Below are 19131 nucleotides of genomic sequence, written 5' to 3'. Positions count from 1 at the left end.
TTCCTAAACTCAAGTTCCTAAACAACTGTTCCTCTCAACTTCACTTGAAGTTTTCTCACTTTAACTCACTTCACTTAAAACTTCTCTCAAAGTCCCCTTACCCCAAAAATCAAATACAATTGATCAATAATAGCTTAGGGAAATCAGAGTAAGAAGGCGAAGAACATATGGCTTTTATGAGAGAATGAAGGCATTGATACTTAGTTAAACTCACTAAACTACTTGGTCAAACACAAATTGGACTTAGACACTAGTATTTATAGTAGTAATAACTTAGAATGTGAGATTATAACATGTGTCAGTGATAAAACCATTATCACATGATGTTCCTTACCCGGAGGAACGTGATCTCCATGATCAATGTTAAACATGGGAGATAAACATGTTACTGCTCCCTTAATTTTAGCAACCACTTAAAACAGTAATTATAAAATTTGATTTAATTTAAAAATATTTTAATTAATAAACCAAAATAAAATCCTTTTACCAAAAAGATTATCTTCAAAAATATTTTCCATAAAATCGGAAAGGATATTTATTATCTTTATAAAAAAAAAAAAATCTTTTCCTGAAGATTTTTTTTCTTAAAATCAAATTTTTACTTAAATAAAACAGTCACCTAGAACCTAGGCATAAATTACTCAAGAGACATAATTAAATCGTTGTACTACTTTATCCTAGGTCTAGTTCCTTTTAATTAATAGTTAGTTCCTTTAACTTATCATGACAGCGCCGGTTCTTCTGTTCTTTACAAAGAAACAAATGCTCATTCTCATTTTAAATTGCCACAGTTTCTTACTATTCTTGCTCGTTCCTTTACATTGGAACTAGAAACAAAAAACCTCGCCTTGGTCTTCTTGCTCCAATACTTCTCCAGTATCAAATCTTTGAACATCTTCGTTTAGTCTTCAAAATCCAAACTTGATTTATTTTTTGACGTAGTATACTCTTTGTTCCTTTCATTGATATCTTGAAATTCATTCACTTAAACAATTTGTTACTCCAATACTTAGTTTGCATCTTTATTCCTTTGTCATCATCAAAACTAGGGTTCAACAATCATATTTTTGAAAAATATAAGTTGAGACAAAACTATAAAGTTCCCACATGAATGTTGTTTAGTACAAATTAGCTTAAAGAAGGGCCAAATTTAAGTCAAATTAAAAGTAGACCAAATCTTAATTAATTTAGTACAATTACGTTTTATTTCAAGTGATCAAGAGATAGAGTTTTGATTCTCAAGTGATTGATTAGAATGCTTATTTAAAAGATGTGAATAGGTAAAACTTAAAAGGTACATGAAGTTTGTTCATTCCACTTGAAATATAAAGTTAATTTTTAAGTGAGTCTGAAATCACATATTAGAACAATATGAAAAGGATATTACATTATACTAACTTTGTTTCAAAATAATTACATCATAATTTTTTTTTTGAATGTCTCAATTGCTCATCTACTTTTTGTAATCTATTTTTTAGTTTTTTTAGGAGAAGTAATAAACTGAACACTTCATGAACAATTCAAAATCAGTTAAATAGCTTGATTTGAGCTTGGTTTGTTTGACTAGAAGTCGGGTTTGAGCTTATAATTATATTTGAATACTTAATAAGTCAAACTTAAACTCAATTGATTTTCAGTCGATTGTTTTTGAACTCATAATTTTTTCTTAAATAAACCAAACTTTACTCTATGAGAACATAAGTACACAAAATTTCCAATTAGCTACAAAAAGAAACGAATATTAAACATGAGTTGCCTGAGTTGAATAGTAGTATATATGGACATAAGTGATGATATCATTTGTATTTTGATGTGCTTATATTTGGAACAAGGTTTTTTGAGCCACTTTAATTTTGAGTGTGGCTCGAATTTGAATATTTTTATCAAGCTAAATTCGAACAACCTAAGAATTCTATATTCGAGTTTGAACTCAATAAATTGAGTCAAACTAAGCCAAGCCACCTGAGAGTTCAAGGTTCGACTCACCTCAATTTGTGACCTACTTTTCTCTAAGTCGGCTCTTACCCTTACTCATCAACTTCAATCTTTCTACTTTAATACCCAAATCAGCCATGGAGCCAGCTAGGGGCATGGGGGTCCACGTGCACCCCCAAATTAGAAAAATAAAACAAAATTTCTCGTGAAAAAGATTTTGCGCCATATGCACTATAGATGCGCTCCATGCAACATTTTCGCGCTTTGCACCAGTCAATTTACGTCCCCTACACCAGCTCTATTCCTCTAGCATTAGATTCGCACCCTCGACGGTATACATAAATTTAATTTTCAGAATACCTTTTTATGTATTTTACAATTATGCACCCCCAAAATTTAAAATTTTGGCTTTGCGACTAGCCTAAACTATACGTGCCAGAGTATGAGTAATACAACATGGACAAAGATACAAACTCATTGACTTGGAAAACTCCTATAGAAAGTAATGAAGAAGTATAAAACAACTTGGAGAAAAATGTAGAGTAGAAATTACGGGGAGGGGAGAAAAATGGAGAAAAGAATAGTCAAACAAAGTAAGCTCACACCTCACTGTTCCATTCCACAAGATTGTTCCATGAAATTTACTAAAGCTGCAAAAGATAAATTATACTACTGGCTACTGCCTACTGCCAACTACTACTTCTAGTAATTCTATTTATTGATTTTCCTACTTTGGCCGATCCAACTACTTGTACTGACTGCTCGTATTTGTCGAGGTGTAGCAAAGTCAAATCATTTTTGTCGTACTGTTATCCAAACCGTACGTCACTTACTATTTTTCCCCTTTATTTTACATGCCTCTTTGTCACTGCAAATCGCATCAAATTTAACAAAATGAACACATTAAATATCATAAACAACTTCTACTTCTATTTGATATGGTAGAATTTAATGTGAGTTGTTGAAACTTAATTCAATTATGAGTCTAGATAATTGGCTCCTTTGATAATGAGTTGGTGGTTGTTAGCTGGTTTTTTCTGATATTTGGATTACATTGCTGGTTCAATTGAATGTTAGTTTTATGTAGAATGATAGTCTTTAGGATATTTTCTCTATAGATTTAGAGGTATAATTTATATAGATTATTCTTATTTTTTTTAAAATTCCTAACACAATTAGAAGGATTGGTGTTTTGCAATCTATTATATATATGATTAATAGAATCACTCTAAAATTAAAGAGTTTGATACAATCTAACATATACTCTCTCCGTTTCATTTTAGTCTACACATTTGTACTTTTCACACATGCCAATGCAAAAAACTTTGAGGACATATTTCTTTAGTTTTGTCTTTGTAAAAACTATAAAAAGTACATATTATAAAATACATGTTACGATAAATCTAACAAAATCCCACATGACTCTATATATTTTCATCCGCGTATAAATCACAAATGATGGTTAAAGTGAAATTTGTGAATAGTGTAAAATATCAAAGTGTAAAAATTAAAATAAAACGGAGAGAGTATCTAATAGTTGCATAAGTGAAACGATTATATATATGGACTTATTCATAAAGACGTTTTGTTAATATTCTATTGTCTACGGACTAATAAGTACTTCATCTACTTCTCAATAATGAAAACATAGAGAAAGTGGGGGAAAAAATCAGGAAATCTAGAAAGAGAAAATGATCCTTTCTTGTTTTTATAGTGGCATATTTGTAATCAAAATGAAATATTTTTTCCATTTCAAGTTTGGTTGCACTTATTGTGACATTTTTATATAAGAGAAGTTAGAGGTGTCAATCTGGGTCACTAGGTGGGTTTGGGTTGACCCAACCTGGATCAGAGTGATCTGGTTCGGAATAATCTGGGTAAGAGTGTGCCACGGGTCGGAACTGGGTGGGTCGGGTGAACTTGGGTAGGAATAATCTGGGTGAGAGTGTGCCACGGGTCGGAACTGGGTGGGTCCGGTGAACTTGGGTCGGGTTCAACTGGGTGAGGGTCTCTCGAAACTGGGTCAAAACTAGGTCGGCTCAGACTGGGGTCGGCCGGTATCTTGGTTGGGTGAATTTGGGTCATAATGGAATCCGGTGAAGTCGGTCCAAATCGGCTTTCGGAATAACTTGGGTCGGAAGAAATCGGGTTTCAGAATGACTTGGATCGGAAGAAAACGACTTTCAGAATGACTTGGGTCGAAAAAAATCGGCTTTTCGAATGACTTGAGTTGGAAGAAATCGGTTTTCCGAATGACTTGGGTCGGAAGAAATCGGCTTTTGAAATGACTTGGGTCGGAATAAATCGGCTTCCGGAATGACTTAGGTAAGAAGAAATCGATATCGGAATGACTTAGGTCGGAATAAATCGGCTTCGGAATGACTTGGGTCGGAATAAATCGGCTTTCGGAATAACTTGGGTCGGAAGAAATCGATATCCGAATGACTTGGGTCGGAATAAATCGGCTTTCGGAATTACTTGGGTCAGAAGAAATCGATATCGGAATGACTTGGGTCGGAATAAATTAGCTTTCAGAATGACTTGGGTTGGAAGAAATCGGCTTTTGAAATGACTTGGGTCTCAATAAATTAATCGGCTCTTGATAGGACTTGGGTCTTGGGGCAACAAAAGTCTTAAACCGGCGGCGTATTGACTTGGGTCTGAAGAAATCGGCTCTTGGAAATCAGAATGACTTGGGTCAAGATTGTTATAACTTATAAGTTATAACATGTGATATTGTGATATACTATACTGATATTGTGAATTGTGCTTGAGTCATTGTGAATTTTGTAATAATTCATTGAATCATTAATAGTTTGATACATATATTACTAATTTAAAAAGTTACTAAACTAAGACTTATAATTTATATAGTTAAATTATTGGGCCATTCACCATTGGCTATTGCCCATCGGGTTATTCACTTATTCTTATTCATGATTGCATAAGTATTCAAGCAACAACCATAAGGGTTAAGCCGTTAAGGCATAAGTTCATACTGATTATTGATCAGAGACTAAGAGTCAATAAACTATTAAACTTAAACATTTTGTTAGTTAGTGAGTTACTCACTCTCAAGTCTGTATAAGTCACTATATAGCAACAAAAAGAGTTAGAATTAAAGAATTAGATTGACATTAAATCATTAATGAAAGCACCGTAATCCATAATTATAAAATTGTTCGACTTTCATTGTTCATGGAGTAACTGAACAAGTAACAATGATCAACGTTAATCACTTAATCGGATATGTCATATGAAGATGATACATAATCATATCAGTAGTGAAAGAATATGTGAAATTATCCTTTTATTGCCAACTGATTTACATGCTAAGTATATAGACTAGGCAAGATACACTAGAGATATTACACGCTATAATTAAGGAACTAATTATACACCTACCTAAATATTGAATAATGAAAATACTACCATATTTACATATATTCTAACACACCCCCTTAGTCGAAGCGGGAGGAGAGTGAACACTGAGACTGTCCCGAACATCTTCAAATAAGATCAAGGGGTAGACCTTTAGTGAAAATATCAGCGATCTGATGACGAGAGGAAATGAAGATCACGAACCTCACCATGAGCAACTTTTTCACGAACAAAATGTATATCCATTTCAATGTGTTTCGTGCGCTGATGTTGTACGGGGTTACCTGAGAGATATATAGCACTGACATTTCACAATATACCAAAGTCGCTTTCGAAATAGGACAATGGAGCTCAAGAAGTAGATTGCGGAGCCAACACGATTCAGAAACAACATTAGCTACACCTCTATATTTTGATTCGGCACTAGAACGGGATAATGTAGCTTGGCGTTTAGAAGACCAAGAAATCAAATTGTCACCCAAAAACACACAATACCCGGACGTAGACTGCCGAGTATCAGGACATCCACCCCAATCTGCATCAGTATAAGATATGAGAGTGGAGACGGAGGACGGATATAGGTGTAAGCCATGTGTGAGAGAACCTTAACATAGCGTACAATGCGTTTGGGAGCATTCATGTGTTCCTCCATAGGTTTATGCATAAACAAATAAATCTGTTGCACAACATAAGAGATGTCAGGCCTGGTAAAAATAAGGTACTGGAGAGCCCCAACAAGACTCGTATAAAGATGATGATCGGAGCAAGGAGTGGTAGAATGAGCACTCAGCTTCGGTCTAGTATCAACTCGAGTAGAAGAAGGTTTACATGCGGACATGCCTGCCCTCTCAATAATTTCCTCAGCATACTTTCCGCTGAGATAGAAATAGACCACCTGTATGACGGGTGAGCAATGCCCAAAAAATAACTCAAAGGACCTAAGTCCTTCATAGCAAATCGGAGCTGAGCAAAGACATGATAGATTGTCTTAGAGCAACAAAAGAGGTGGTCAAGATAATATCATCAACATAGAGGAGGAGATAGGCTGTATCTGTACCTCGACGATAGATAAACAATGATTGATCTGACTTGCTATTTGAGAACCCAATTTTGACTGCAAAATCAGCAAACCGACGATACCACGCACGAGGGGCCTACTTGAGGCCGTACAAGGATTTCTTAAGAAGACATACATGATTAGGATAAGTAAAATCCTTATACCCCGAGGGTTGATGCATATAGACAGTCTCATTTAGTTCTCCATGGAGAAAAGCATTTTTCACATCCACCTGATGAAGGAGCCAAGACTTGGAGAGAGCAATACTCAAAACAAGGCGTATAATTGCCGGTTTAACCACCGGGCTAAAAGTTTCTCCACAATCAATGCCCACCTGTTGAGTTTTCCCATCACCTACAAGACGAGCTTTATATCTTTCAAAAGAACCGATTGATTTTTCTTTATGAGCAAAAATCCACATAGATCGAATGATATTAGCATTAGTAGGACGAGGCACCAACTCCCACGTCTTATTTTTAATAAGAGCATTAAATTCATCATCTATAGCCATTTTCCAATTCGGGTCACGAAGAGCACTCACAAGGTTACAGGGAAGAGGAGATCGATCAAGATGGGAAACAAGAGCATATTTTTGGTTGGGTTTGCGGATTTCATGTTGACTTCTCGTAACAGGCCGAGAGAGAGGTGGAAGAGGCTAAGTGGACGTGATTGTGGATAAGGGCTAGGAAGGAGATGGGAGGAGTTGAGGGAGAGGGATTGGACCATAAAGGCCCAGACGCAGACATCCCAGAAGAGGAGACCTAGGCACGCGCGCCAGGCAGCACAGGAGAGGAGGCCACTAAACGAGGCCCGGATGAGGAGGGTAGAGGCCAAGATGATGGGAGAAGCTCAGTTGAAGGAGGGGGCGCTGGGTGAGGCACGAGAGTAAGGGACCAAGGCCCAGATGAGGGCAGAAGCACAGGAGAAAGCGCTGGGCTAGGCACGGGATTGGGCTGCAAATTTGTAGTGGGCAGCATAGGTGTGTGTTTGGGGCTAGGAGTTGAAATGTCAAAATTAAGGAAATCATACTTGATAGCAGGAAAGTTATTTAATGAGGCAAATGGAAAAAATGCGTTCATTAAACAAGACATGTCTACTAATGAAAATTTTTCGGGAGGACAAATCATAACATTTATACCCACGATGATTACTAGGATATCCAAAAAACATACAAGGAGATGACCGAGGTTGGAGTTTATGAATAGTAGTAGATGGGAAAAGGGGGAAACATAAACATCCAAAAACACGAAGATGAGAGAACAAAGGGTTTTTTTGATAAAGAAGGGTAAGAGGAGGTATATAAGCGCGCACTTTACTTGGAAGAATATTAAGGAGGTAGGTGGGCATTTGAAGAGCATGATGCCAAAAATTGTGAGGTAAAGAAGCATGAACGCGTAGAGTATGAACAATATTATTAATAGTTCGGATTTTACGCCACAACAACAATGTAAGGCTTTATCGTCCGACAAAATCGGACGGTAAAAACACGGAGACGGTCGCTAACAAAATTAGCGTCCGACAACGGACGCAAAACGGCTGATGCAAAAACCCTGGTCGCTAATTCAGCGTTTAGCGTCCGCAAGACGGACGCAAACGTTTAGCGTCCGATTTTCTGAAAATAACGTCTGCACCAGAAACAGACGCCAAGTAGCGTCCGATATTGTGGCGGACGCTAATTAGCGTCGGTATAGCCGGACGTTAATTAGCGTCCGCCACAATATCGGACGCTACTTAGCGTCGGTTTCAGCGGACGCTACCTTTATAAACCAGTCGCTAATTACTCGACCTCTTGCATGGTTCAGCGGACGTTAACTTCATAGGCGGACGCAAATTTCCCTTTTTTTTTTTAACACAAAGCTAATTGTATTTGAATAGTTTTTAACCTGTATCGTTTTCCAACAAAATATATACTCAAGCTGTCCGCTAATGCACCGAATTCTGCACTAATGACCTGTTTGCATTAAATATAAATTCATAAATACACTAAAATAAATTCATACATACATAAACATAAGTTAACGGTTTTAACTAAATTATATGTTTTCACGTTCCGAAATGTAAACAAATTAGATAGTGTAAGCTAATGTAGGATCCTAAGTCGCACACGCATCACCACCGCCGGTGGGGGGGTCTCGAGGCCCGGGAGAGGGGAATGAACCACCACACTGGCTCATCATCTGGCTGTATGTCTCCATAGTCGCCCTCATCTGCGCCAGGTACTCATCATACACCCTGCGATCCTCCTCTCTCTCCTTTTTCCTGGCGATGCGTTCCTCTTCTATCACCTTCTGCATCCGCTCACGTTCTCTTTGCATCTCGGCTCTCTCTTCCTCGAACTTCGCAGACATCTGAGAAAACATGGAAGGACTGCAACTGGAGGACGAACTACCTCCTCCCTCGAAGACCTCTCAAAATAGAGGTCTGCACTCGTCCCCAAACCAGGAACCCACCCTTTCTTTCCTGCCACCAACAGTCTCAAAGAAAATCTGGTTCGGGGCCTTGGTTTCACCTCTCTTTTTCACATTGAGCAAGAGTTTTGTCATAACTTTCCTGCAAGAATGGATTAAGCAAGTTTAAGACACTTAGCCAATGAAAATGAGAAAAAATAAGCCATTTCGAGCCCTTTTTTGGGTTTCATGTTCCTATAATCCTTCCTCTATGCCTATTTCAAGTTCTAATGCCTCATACAAGTCCTAGAATACTCATTTAAACTTTCTACTACTTGGTTGTATGATTCTAAGCAAGTTTAATACACTTAGCCAATGAAAATGATAGAAACTAAGCCATTTCAGCCCTTTTTTGGGTTTCATGTTCCTATAATCCTACCTCTATGCCTATTTCAAGTTCTAATGGCTCATGCAAGTCCTAAAATACTCAATTAAACTTTCTATTACATGGTTGTATGATTCTAAGCAAGTTTAATGCACTTAGCCAATGAAAATGATAGAAACTAAGCCATTTCAGCCCTTTTTTGGGTTTCATGTTCCTATAATCCTACCTCTATGCCTATTTCAAGTTCTAATGGCTCATGCAAGTCCGAAAATACTCAATTAAACTTTCTATTACTTGGTTGTATGATTCTAAGCAAGTTTAATACACTTAGCCAATGAAAATGATAGAAACTAAGCCATTTCGAGCCCTTTTTTGGGTTTCATGTTCCTATAATCCTACCTCTATGCATATTTCAAGTTCTAATGGCTCATGCAAGTCCTAAAATACTCATTTAAACTTTCTACTTCATGGTTGTATGATTCTAAGCAAGTTTAATACACTTAGCCAATGAAAATGATAGAAACTAAGCCATTTCAGCCCTTTTTTGGGTTTCATGTTCCTATAATCCTTCCTCTATGCCTATTTCAAGTTCTAATGGCTCATGCAAGTCCTAAAATACTCATTCAAACTTTCTACTACATGATTGTATGATTCTAAGCAAGTTTAAGACACTTAGCCAATGAAAATGAAAAACTAAGCCATTTCAGCCTTTTTTGGGTTTCATGTTCCTATAATCTAATTCTATGCCTATTTCAAGTTCTAATGGCTCATGCAAGTCCTAAAATACTCATTTAAACTTTCTACTACATGGTTGTATGATTCTAAGCAAGTTTAAGACACTTAGCCAATGAAAATGAGAAAAACTAAGCCATTTCAAGCCTTTTTTGGGTTTCATGTTCCTATAATCCTTCTTCTATGCCTATTTCAAGTTCTAATGGCTCATACAAGTCCTAAAATATTCATTTAAACTTTCTACTACATGGTTGTATGATTCTAAGCAAGTTTAATACACGTAGCCAATGAAAATGATAGAAACTAAGCCATTTCGAGCCCTTTTTTGGGTTCATGTTCCTATAATCCTACCCTATGCCTATTCAAGTTCTAATGGCTCATGCAAGTCCTAAAATACTCATTTAAACTTCTACTACTTGGTTGTATATTTCTAAGCAAGTTTAAGACACTTAGCCAATGAAAATGAAGGAAACTAAGCCATTTCAGCCCTGGTTTGGGTTTCATGTTCCTATAATCCTACCTCTATGCCTATTTCAAGTTCTAATGGCTCATGCAAGTCCTAAAATACTCATTTAAACTTTCTACTACGTGGTTGTATGATTCTAAGCAAGTTTAAGACACTTAGCCAATGAAAATGAGAAAAACTAAGCCATTTCAAGCCTTTTTTGGGTTTCATGTTCCTATAATCTAATCTATGCCTATTTCAAGTTCTAATGGCTCATGCAAGTCCTAAAATACTCATTTAAACTTTCTACTACTGTTGTATGATTCTAAGCAAGTTTAAGACACTTAGCCAATGAAAATGAGAAAACTAAGCCATTTCGAGCCCTTTTTTGGGTTTCATGTTCCTATAATCCTACCTCTATGCCTATTTCAAGTTCTAATGGCTCATGCAAGTCCTAAAATACTCATTTAAACTTTCTACTACTTGGTTGTATGATTCTAAGCAAGTTTAATACACTTAGCCAATGAAATGATAGAAACTAAGCCATTTCGAGCCCTTTTTGGGTTTCATGTTCCTATAATCCTACCTATATGCCTATTCAAGTTCTAATGCTCATGCAAGTCCTAAATACTCATTTAAACTTTCTACTACTTGGTTGTATGATTCTAAGCAAGTTTAAGACACTTAGCCAATGAAATAGAAGAAACTAAGCCATTTCGAGCCCTTTTTTGGGTTTCATGTTCCTATAATCCTACCTTATGCCTATTTCCAAGTTCTAATGGCTCATGCAAGTCCTAAAACTCATTTAAACTTTCACTACTTGGTTGTATGATTCTAAGCAAGTTTAATACACTTAGCCAATGAAAATGAGTGAAACTAAGCCATTTCGAGCCCTTTTTTGGGTTTCATGTTCCTATAATCCTACCTTATGCCTATTCAAGTTCTAATGGCTCATGCAAGTCCTAAATACTCATTTAAACTTCTACTACTTGGTTGTATGATTCTAAGCAAGTTTAATACACTTAGCCAATGAAATGATAGAAACTAAGCCATTTCGAGCCCTTTTTTGGGTTTCATGTTCCTATAATCTACCTCTATGCTATTTCAAGTTCTAATGCTCATGCAAGTCCTAAATACTCATTTAAACTTCTACTACATGGTTGTAAGATTCTAAGCAAGTTTAATACACTTAGCCAATTAAAATGAGAAAAACTAAGCCATTTCGAGCCGTTTTTTGGGTTTCATGTTCCTTTAAACTTTCTACTACTTAGTTGTATAATTCTAAAGAAGTTTAAGACACTTACCTTGATTTTTTGGACTTTGTCGTTGATCGGCACCTTCTTTCCAGACTCATCCCTCATGTGTGTGTCCATGAACAAGTCCACAGCGGAAGGCAGCATCCCTCCACGCTGTGCGGCCTACACGTTCAAAGACATTAATTAAATCAAGTTTTGTATTAAATGTATTCAAACAAGTTACACTTACCAATCTCTTGGCGCGCTCTGCTGAGGAAATGAGCCCTGGACATGAGAAGGAGGTACGCTGCTGGTCAAGTCACCTCCTCGCCGGTTCTTGCTAGCCTTCTGAGATCGTGCTTTGAACTCCTTGTCTTAGCATTCTTCATCATCTGCTCGTGAATGCTCAGAGACAACCATGTCGGACAAACACCACCCTTCTTCTTTACTATCGAGTGGTGATTATCTTTCAATCTTTTGGCCATTTTCCTGTCGTATGTAGACCTACTTGGGATTGAAGCTCCTCCCTCCATTTATATGAGCCCTACATGCATATAAGAAACCAATCACAAAGGGTTAGTTTACATATTATAAACTTAAGTATAAAGGGTTAGTTTACATATATAAGAAAACTAAGCACAACGAGTTAATATTGCTTGAAAATATGATTTCACCTTGAAAATAGAGAACCAAAGGTTTTTTGTATCGTCATCAACCTGCGAATAGTTCCTCCATGGATGATGGAAATGTTGCTTGAAGCATTTAGTCATGTTGCGAATGACTCCATTGTCTTCAAACCTGATAAAAAGCAATTAAAACCAAGTGAATAACACCAATAAAATCTATTAAAAGTAATAAAGTATTACGCTCATAATATAACTTACCAAAGTCCATTGGGATCCAACTCCTTTTTCTTGTCACCTACCCCAGCCTCATGATTATCCTCGTCCCTCTCCAACTCGCCATCACGCTCAGGCTGAGGCTCACTACCCCCATCACGAGGACCACCTCCGGATCCGGTACCTGATGACATCTGCAAAAGCTTGAAAGTAATCACATATTATAATCAATAAACTATGAAATTAATCATAAACAAATTATAAAACCGTAGTACAAAATATTGAAAATCACATAATTAATCAATTTGGAAAAAGCTTCAAATTAAAAACATATTAAATGACTAAACACATATAATAGAAATAAATAATATGTCTTACACATAGAGGTCTGCACTAGCGATAAAATGACAAACATATTGTCTTACAACAAAAGCAAACTACATAAGGTAACAAAATACACTAAACGTCATCAAACAAATCATCCTCGTCATATCATCATCGTCAGTCAAATCACCAGTCTCGTCGCTGCTTTCATATCACTTGGTTCTCCTTGTTCATTCGGCGCCTCAAATTCCATGATCTCATCATTATTGTTGTCGTCACCAGCATCATAATCTGGTATCTCATCCGGAGCACAAAGAACTGCAGCGGTATCAACTCTTTCCTCCTGGAGAACATCCAAATCAACCGGGGCATCAACTTCGGACCTTGCCTTCGTTTTAAACACAGCCACCACCATTGCACTTTATCCCTCCTAAGACTGGGATACGGCGCGTAGTATACTTGGCTAACTTGGTACGACAATACAAACGGATCATATTTTGGGTATTTTCTTGGTGTGATTGACTTCCACAAGTTTGTTACTGTTCATGAATGTTCATACCTTGTCCGAGTCCATCCAATTGCACTTGAACAAAATTGTCTTATAAACACCAAATTACCATGGTACACCAGTTCAATAACCTCCTCCAAAATGCCAAAGTAATCAGCTCTATCAGCAGCTTGTACACATACACCATAGTTCATAGTTGACTTATTCTTGCCATATTCCTGTGTATGAAAGTTATATCCATTCACAAAAAACTGATTCCACATTCTCACTTGTCTGGAAGGACCCATAGCAAGAGCTCGAGTGACATCGTCACTTTCATGGCACCAAGGACCTGATTTTAGGGACTAAGTTAGTTCATGAAGGAATCTCAATGGTTATAACAAATAATGTACGAAACTCACATTTGTCTTGAACCAACTAGGGAACTCGGCTTCGCATTTGCTCCACACATCATCCTTAGCAATGTTCGGTCTTGAATTGACAATATAATCCTCGAATCGCCTTGAGTAAGTAATGTCACACACGTTAGGCAAAGGACAAGTAGAATGTAACACAATGGGTCTACAACTTCTCACCAAATTACCTTTCATAATCACTTAAGATGCCACTGTTTGCAAGTACGTAAAGATGTGCTCGATCGTACTCCTTGTCTTGCAACCATCGCAAACGTCCATCTGTTCCCGGTCGACCGCAGTCTTCCCTGAACAACTCGGGGACACCAAGACCATGTGTGCTAGCAACATCAGGATTGACATTTCTTCCTAAGTCCCTTGATTTTGTGTCAACCCCGGGTGAAAGTAGTTGGAGCAGAAGTTCGCTGTCTCCTCAGTTAGTAGGCATTGCATATTGAACCTTCAACACGTGCTTTGTTTCCCACTTTACGTTTTAAGTGGTTAAGCAACCTGTCAGTAAGGTGAGGATTATCACTTTATGTATGAATTCAGTATTGTATGACACTTAAAACAAATCCAGTTACCTTTCGAAAGGGTACATCCACCTATACTGGACGGGGCCACCAACTTTTGCTTCATAAGGCAAGTGAACCGGCAAGTGCTCCATTGAATTAAAAAATGATGGAGGAAAGATTTTTTCCAACTTGCATAAGATCTCAGCGATGTTGTTCTCTAAGCGCTTCATCTCACTGACTTTATTGTGGACGCACACAAGTCTCGAAAGAATTGACTTATTTCGGTTATCGCCTTCCAAACATGCAAAGGAAGCAATTCTTTTAGACCAACCGGCAACAACCTCTCCATGAATACATGACAGTCATGACTCTTCAATCCTTGCAATTTACTAGAACTAAGATCCACGCATCTACTCAAGTTCGATGCAAAGCCATCTGGAAACTTCAAGTCACGTACCCACTCACAAAATACCTTTTTCTGAGCTTTGTCGAGTGTGTAAGGTGCTTTAGGCTTAGCAAATTCCCCACACCATCATCAACAAGCTCCAGTTCCGACGTTTGCAAACACGTGCCATGTCCTTTCTTGCACTAAGGGTGTCTGAAGTTTGACCCTTCACATCCATCACAGTGTTAATGAGTTGGTCGAAAAAATTCTTCTCAACATGCATGACATCTAAGTTGTGACGGATAATCAAATCTTTCCAATATGGAAGCTCCCACAAAATATTTGTTTCAACCAACCTTTTTTATCCTTCTTCAATCGGTTCAGCGCCTCGGGACCATCAGTTGCTTTAGGTAAGTCTTTCACGCACTGCCACAGTTCCTCTCCAGACATTATGTGAGGAGCTACGCCATTCTCAACCCTATTCTTACAAAAAGCAGTCTTATTCTCTTCGAAATGGGTGGTCAGAATGAAGAAATTGTCGATGACAATCGAACCATGTCACTTTACCCCCATGTTCAAGCCAGAATGCCTTCTTTTATCCATGCAATAAGGCATGCCTTCTTTCCAGCAGTAGACCATCCGGACAACATACCATACGCAGGAAAGTCACTAATTGTCCAAAGCAGCGCTGCTCGAAGGTTGAAATTTTGCTTCCTTGAAACATCATAGGTCATAGCCCCAATATGCCACAACTGCTTCAATCTTCAACTAGAGGTTGCATAAACACATCCAAGTTTCTTTGGGATTTTTAGGCCCGGAACGAGCAAAGAAAGAAACATGAATGGTTTCTTCATGCACATGGATGGAGGCAAATTGTATGGTGTGAGGATAACTGGCCAGCATGAATATTGCCCCCGAACTTACCATATGGAGAAAATCCGTCGGTGCACAGCCCGAGTCTAACATTTCGAGCCTCAGCAGCGAAATCGGGAAAGGTTCTATCAAAGTGTTTCCATGCTTCACTGTCACTTGGATGTGCTAAGGTACCTTGCATTCGAGGATTGTCGGCATGCCATGTCATTTCCTGAGAGATGTTCTTAGTTGCAAACAACCTCTGCAACCTCGGTGTGATTGGAAAGTAGATTAACACTTTTGCAGGATTAAGCTTGCCCTTAGAAGTTTTCTTGTACCGATCACTACCGCATACACTACATTTATCTAAGTGAGCATCGCCCTTCCAATACAACATACAACCTTTAGGACATGCATGTATCCTCTCATGGGCAAGCTCCAAACCCTTTAGAACTTTCTTTGTCTCATAGAAAGTTTTTCCCATGTTGTTGTTCTGGGGTATCACCTCATTCAGTAAACTAAGAAACCATCAACACACCTGTGTGGTAGGTTATACTCACACTTCAAACTTATGATTCTAGAACCATCTCCAGCACGGACATCTTGCTCCCTTCATACAAGGGATTCTCGGCCGCCTTGAGAAGGTCGAAAAAACTTCTTTGCTTCACCATTTGGTTCTTCTTCAACTGAGTTTGAACCGGCAAGCATAGCATGATCTTCAGTATTCCCTAAAGCATCCACAACATATCCATTACGGATTTGACTGAGCAGAAGATGAGGAGGACCCCTAGCACGTTCACCATGACATAACCGTCAAAGTAATTCGGTTTAAAACCCTTACTGTACAAATGTACTTTGACCGTGTCCACATCCAAATAACGCAAGTTATTACACCTCATGCATGGACATTTTATCTTATCACCGTCATTTAAATGAGGATGTTGTAAACAAAACTCAATGAACTTATCAACTCCTTTCACATACTCAGTTCTAAGGGACGCCCATCAAGTCTGTTATACATCCAGCTACGTTCCTTCCTTTTCATAATTTAAAACTCTACATACAACTAGAAAATATCAATTCACTATATTCACTACTTGTTAATAAGAGTACGTAAGATATGTATTTAATTATCAACAACAACAACACTTAACATGTTCAATTATCAACAACAAATTCACTACAACAACAACAACAATACAATTAAAAACAACAACAACAATTTCACTAAATAACAACAATAATACAATTAAAAACAACAACAACAAATTCACTAAACAACAACAACAATACAATTAAAAACAACAAATTCACTAAACAACAACAACAATACAATTAAAAACAACAACAATCATCACACACAACAACAACAACTATCAACAACAACAACTATCAACAACAACTATCAACAACAACTATACATTAAAAAATACCAAAAACTCCAATTAACAACAAGAAATTCAAGCCATAAATCAACTAAAGTATAAATTCATACCTCAAACATGTAGATAAGGATATAAAGGCGGCGACGGCGGGGAGGCGGGGCGGCGGTGCGGCGCTTCAACCGTAGAAGAGAGAGAAAACAGCAGCGGCCTTTTGTTGTTGTGAAGAGAGAGAATGCAGCGGCGAGTACGGCGGCGTCGCGTCTCCGGCAGCAGCGCGAGTCCGGTGGGAGTGTCCGGCGACAAGGAGGGAGGGAGTGATTCGTCGGCGACAATGAGAGAGGGAGTTAGGTTTCGTAGTTTCGATTTCGTGAAGGTGTGTGTGGTCGAAGTGCTGGGGATGGTCGAAGGTTGGTTGGTTTATCCGCCAAATTAGCGTCCGCCAGGTGAGGATTAATGTCCGGCTAACGGACGCTAAGTTGCGTCTGGCCTAAATGCGGACGCTAAACTCCAAATGCAGACGCTAAGTTCCGTCTGTTTTCGAAACGGACGCTAAATCGGACGGTACATAGCGTCTAATACGTAATCGGACGGTAATGCGACGTTTACCGTCTGTTTTTCAGACGGACGCTAAACGCAGACGCAAAATACGCGGATTCTTGTTGTGCGCTCAGCTTTCCCGTTTTGAGAAGACGTGTATGAACAAGATAAATGAAATGAAAGACCATATGTAGCGCAAAAGGTTTGAAACGACTCATTATCAAATTCCCTACCATTATCACATTGAATGTTTTTAATTTCCCTAGAAAACTGAGTTCGAACATAGGTCCGAAAATTCAAGAAAGTAGGATAGACTTGTGAGTTTTTGGATAAGGAAAAAGTTCACACATAATTTGTAAAATCATCCAACACAACAAGATAGTACCGATGACCCATAGATCTCAAAACAGGCAATGTCCAAAGATCACAATGAATTGAATAATATCAAATGGCATCATAGTATGAGAAAGAGAAGCAACAAACAGCAATTTAAAATGTTTTCCCAGAGGACATGAGTGACAATCATCAAAACTACTAGTTTTATTACACTCAATAAATTTATTGCGCCTAAGAGACTCCAAGATAGGAGCACCCAAATGACCCAACTAATCATGCCATAAAGAAGGTGCAAGAGCAGCAAAACTGGAATGAGAGAAGATTTGAGAATTTGTGGTGGTGATAGGATATAACGCCCCCGACTCTCACATCTCATGAGCGGTCTCCCCGTCTGAAAATCCTTCCCAGAAAACCCAAAAGGATCAAACTCAACAGTTACAGAATTATCAGCAGTAAACTTTCGAACGGAGACCTAATTTTTAATAAGTTGAGGGGCATGAAGAACATTTTTGAGAGATAGGGGAGGGTTAGGGGAAGCTAAGTGAGTGTGTCCATAGCCACGAATAGGAATACTATGACCATTTTCGACAATAATTCCACTATTTTTGCTCAAATTAAAATAAGACGAGAGATTATCTTGGGAGGCGGTCATATGAGATGTTACCCCGGTGTCCATATACCAATTCAGATCGGGAGGAGTTAGGCCAAGAGTGTACATGGCCTGCTCAATGTCCGTAGGAGTGGACTACGTAGTGGCCAAGTAGGCCTGTTGAGGTCGAGGCCCAAGAAGACTACCCTACTGCTGCTGTCTTCCTCCTTGTGTGGAATTATAGATGGGCCTGGCCCAATGAGTTGAAGGAAAGGGGCAAGGAAGGACAACCCAGGCAGAATAGAAAGGGGGAGCCCACTGCTGCTGACTCACGGGACCCCACTGCTACTGCTGCTGTGGGTAGACCGCCGGTGGCCGCTGCTGGCCACCCTTACCGCTGGCAGAAAAATTCCAGCCAGACTTGGCTCCATTGCTGGAGCCACCTTTATGTCTACAAGTCCGACTTTTGCCATTATTTTGGCGAGAATGACCCTTTTTCCCCCCATCGGACCCACGGTAAGAAGTAGAAGAGTCTATAGAAGTGATGTCATGTGCCACCATTGCCAAGGAGGCAGCCCTGGTGGATGCCTTTCTGGAAAAACCGGCGTCCTTTAAAACCAACATAGAGCGGGTTTGATAAAAAGGTGGGAGAGGGTCACTTTGGCGAAGAAGAGTACCAACAACATTGTAAGACTCGGTAAGACCGGCAACCATTTGCAACACAAGACGATTGTTAGAAACAGGAGCGCCGACATTTTTAAGTTGATCCGCCAACATCTTTAGACGTTGACAATATGCCGATGCATTAGGAAAATCTTCCATGAGAGTATTAGAGAACTCTTGCTCAAGAGTAACGGCCCGGGAAGATTTGTTGTCTTGAAAAATACTTTGGAGCCTACCCCAAGCCACCAT

The 19131-nt window shown here is 38.6% G+C and overlaps 2 protein-coding genes across 2 annotated transcripts; both read right to left on the bottom strand.

The window, feature by feature from the left end:
• Nucleotides 1–12026: 12026 nt before the first annotated feature.
• LOC130589633 (uncharacterized) lies at nucleotides 12027–12708 on the bottom strand. The gene is made up of 3 exons (XM_057391040.1): nucleotides 12442–12708; nucleotides 12232–12355; nucleotides 12027–12101 (listed from the first exon to the last, which is right to left on the bottom strand). The coding sequence occupies exons 1-3, from the start codon at nucleotides 12588–12590 to the stop codon at nucleotides 12027–12029; spliced, it is 348 nt and encodes a 115-aa protein (XP_057247023.1). The 5' UTR covers nucleotides 12591–12708.
• Nucleotides 12709–18564: 5856 nt separating this feature from the next.
• On the bottom strand, nucleotides 18565–19131 carry LOC104909046 (uncharacterized). The gene has a single exon (XM_010698228.1). The coding sequence runs from the start codon at nucleotides 19129–19131 to the stop codon at nucleotides 18565–18567; it is 567 nt and encodes a 188-aa protein (XP_010696530.1).

The sequence above is a fragment of the Beta vulgaris genome, chromosome 8, assembly GCF_026745355.1.
Source record: "Beta vulgaris subsp. vulgaris cultivar EL10 chromosome 8, EL10.2, whole genome shotgun sequence".
In the NCBI taxonomy this organism is placed as follows: domain Eukaryota; kingdom Viridiplantae; phylum Streptophyta; class Magnoliopsida; order Caryophyllales; family Amaranthaceae; genus Beta; species Beta vulgaris.
This window is presented reverse-complemented; position numbering and strand designations above follow the sequence as displayed.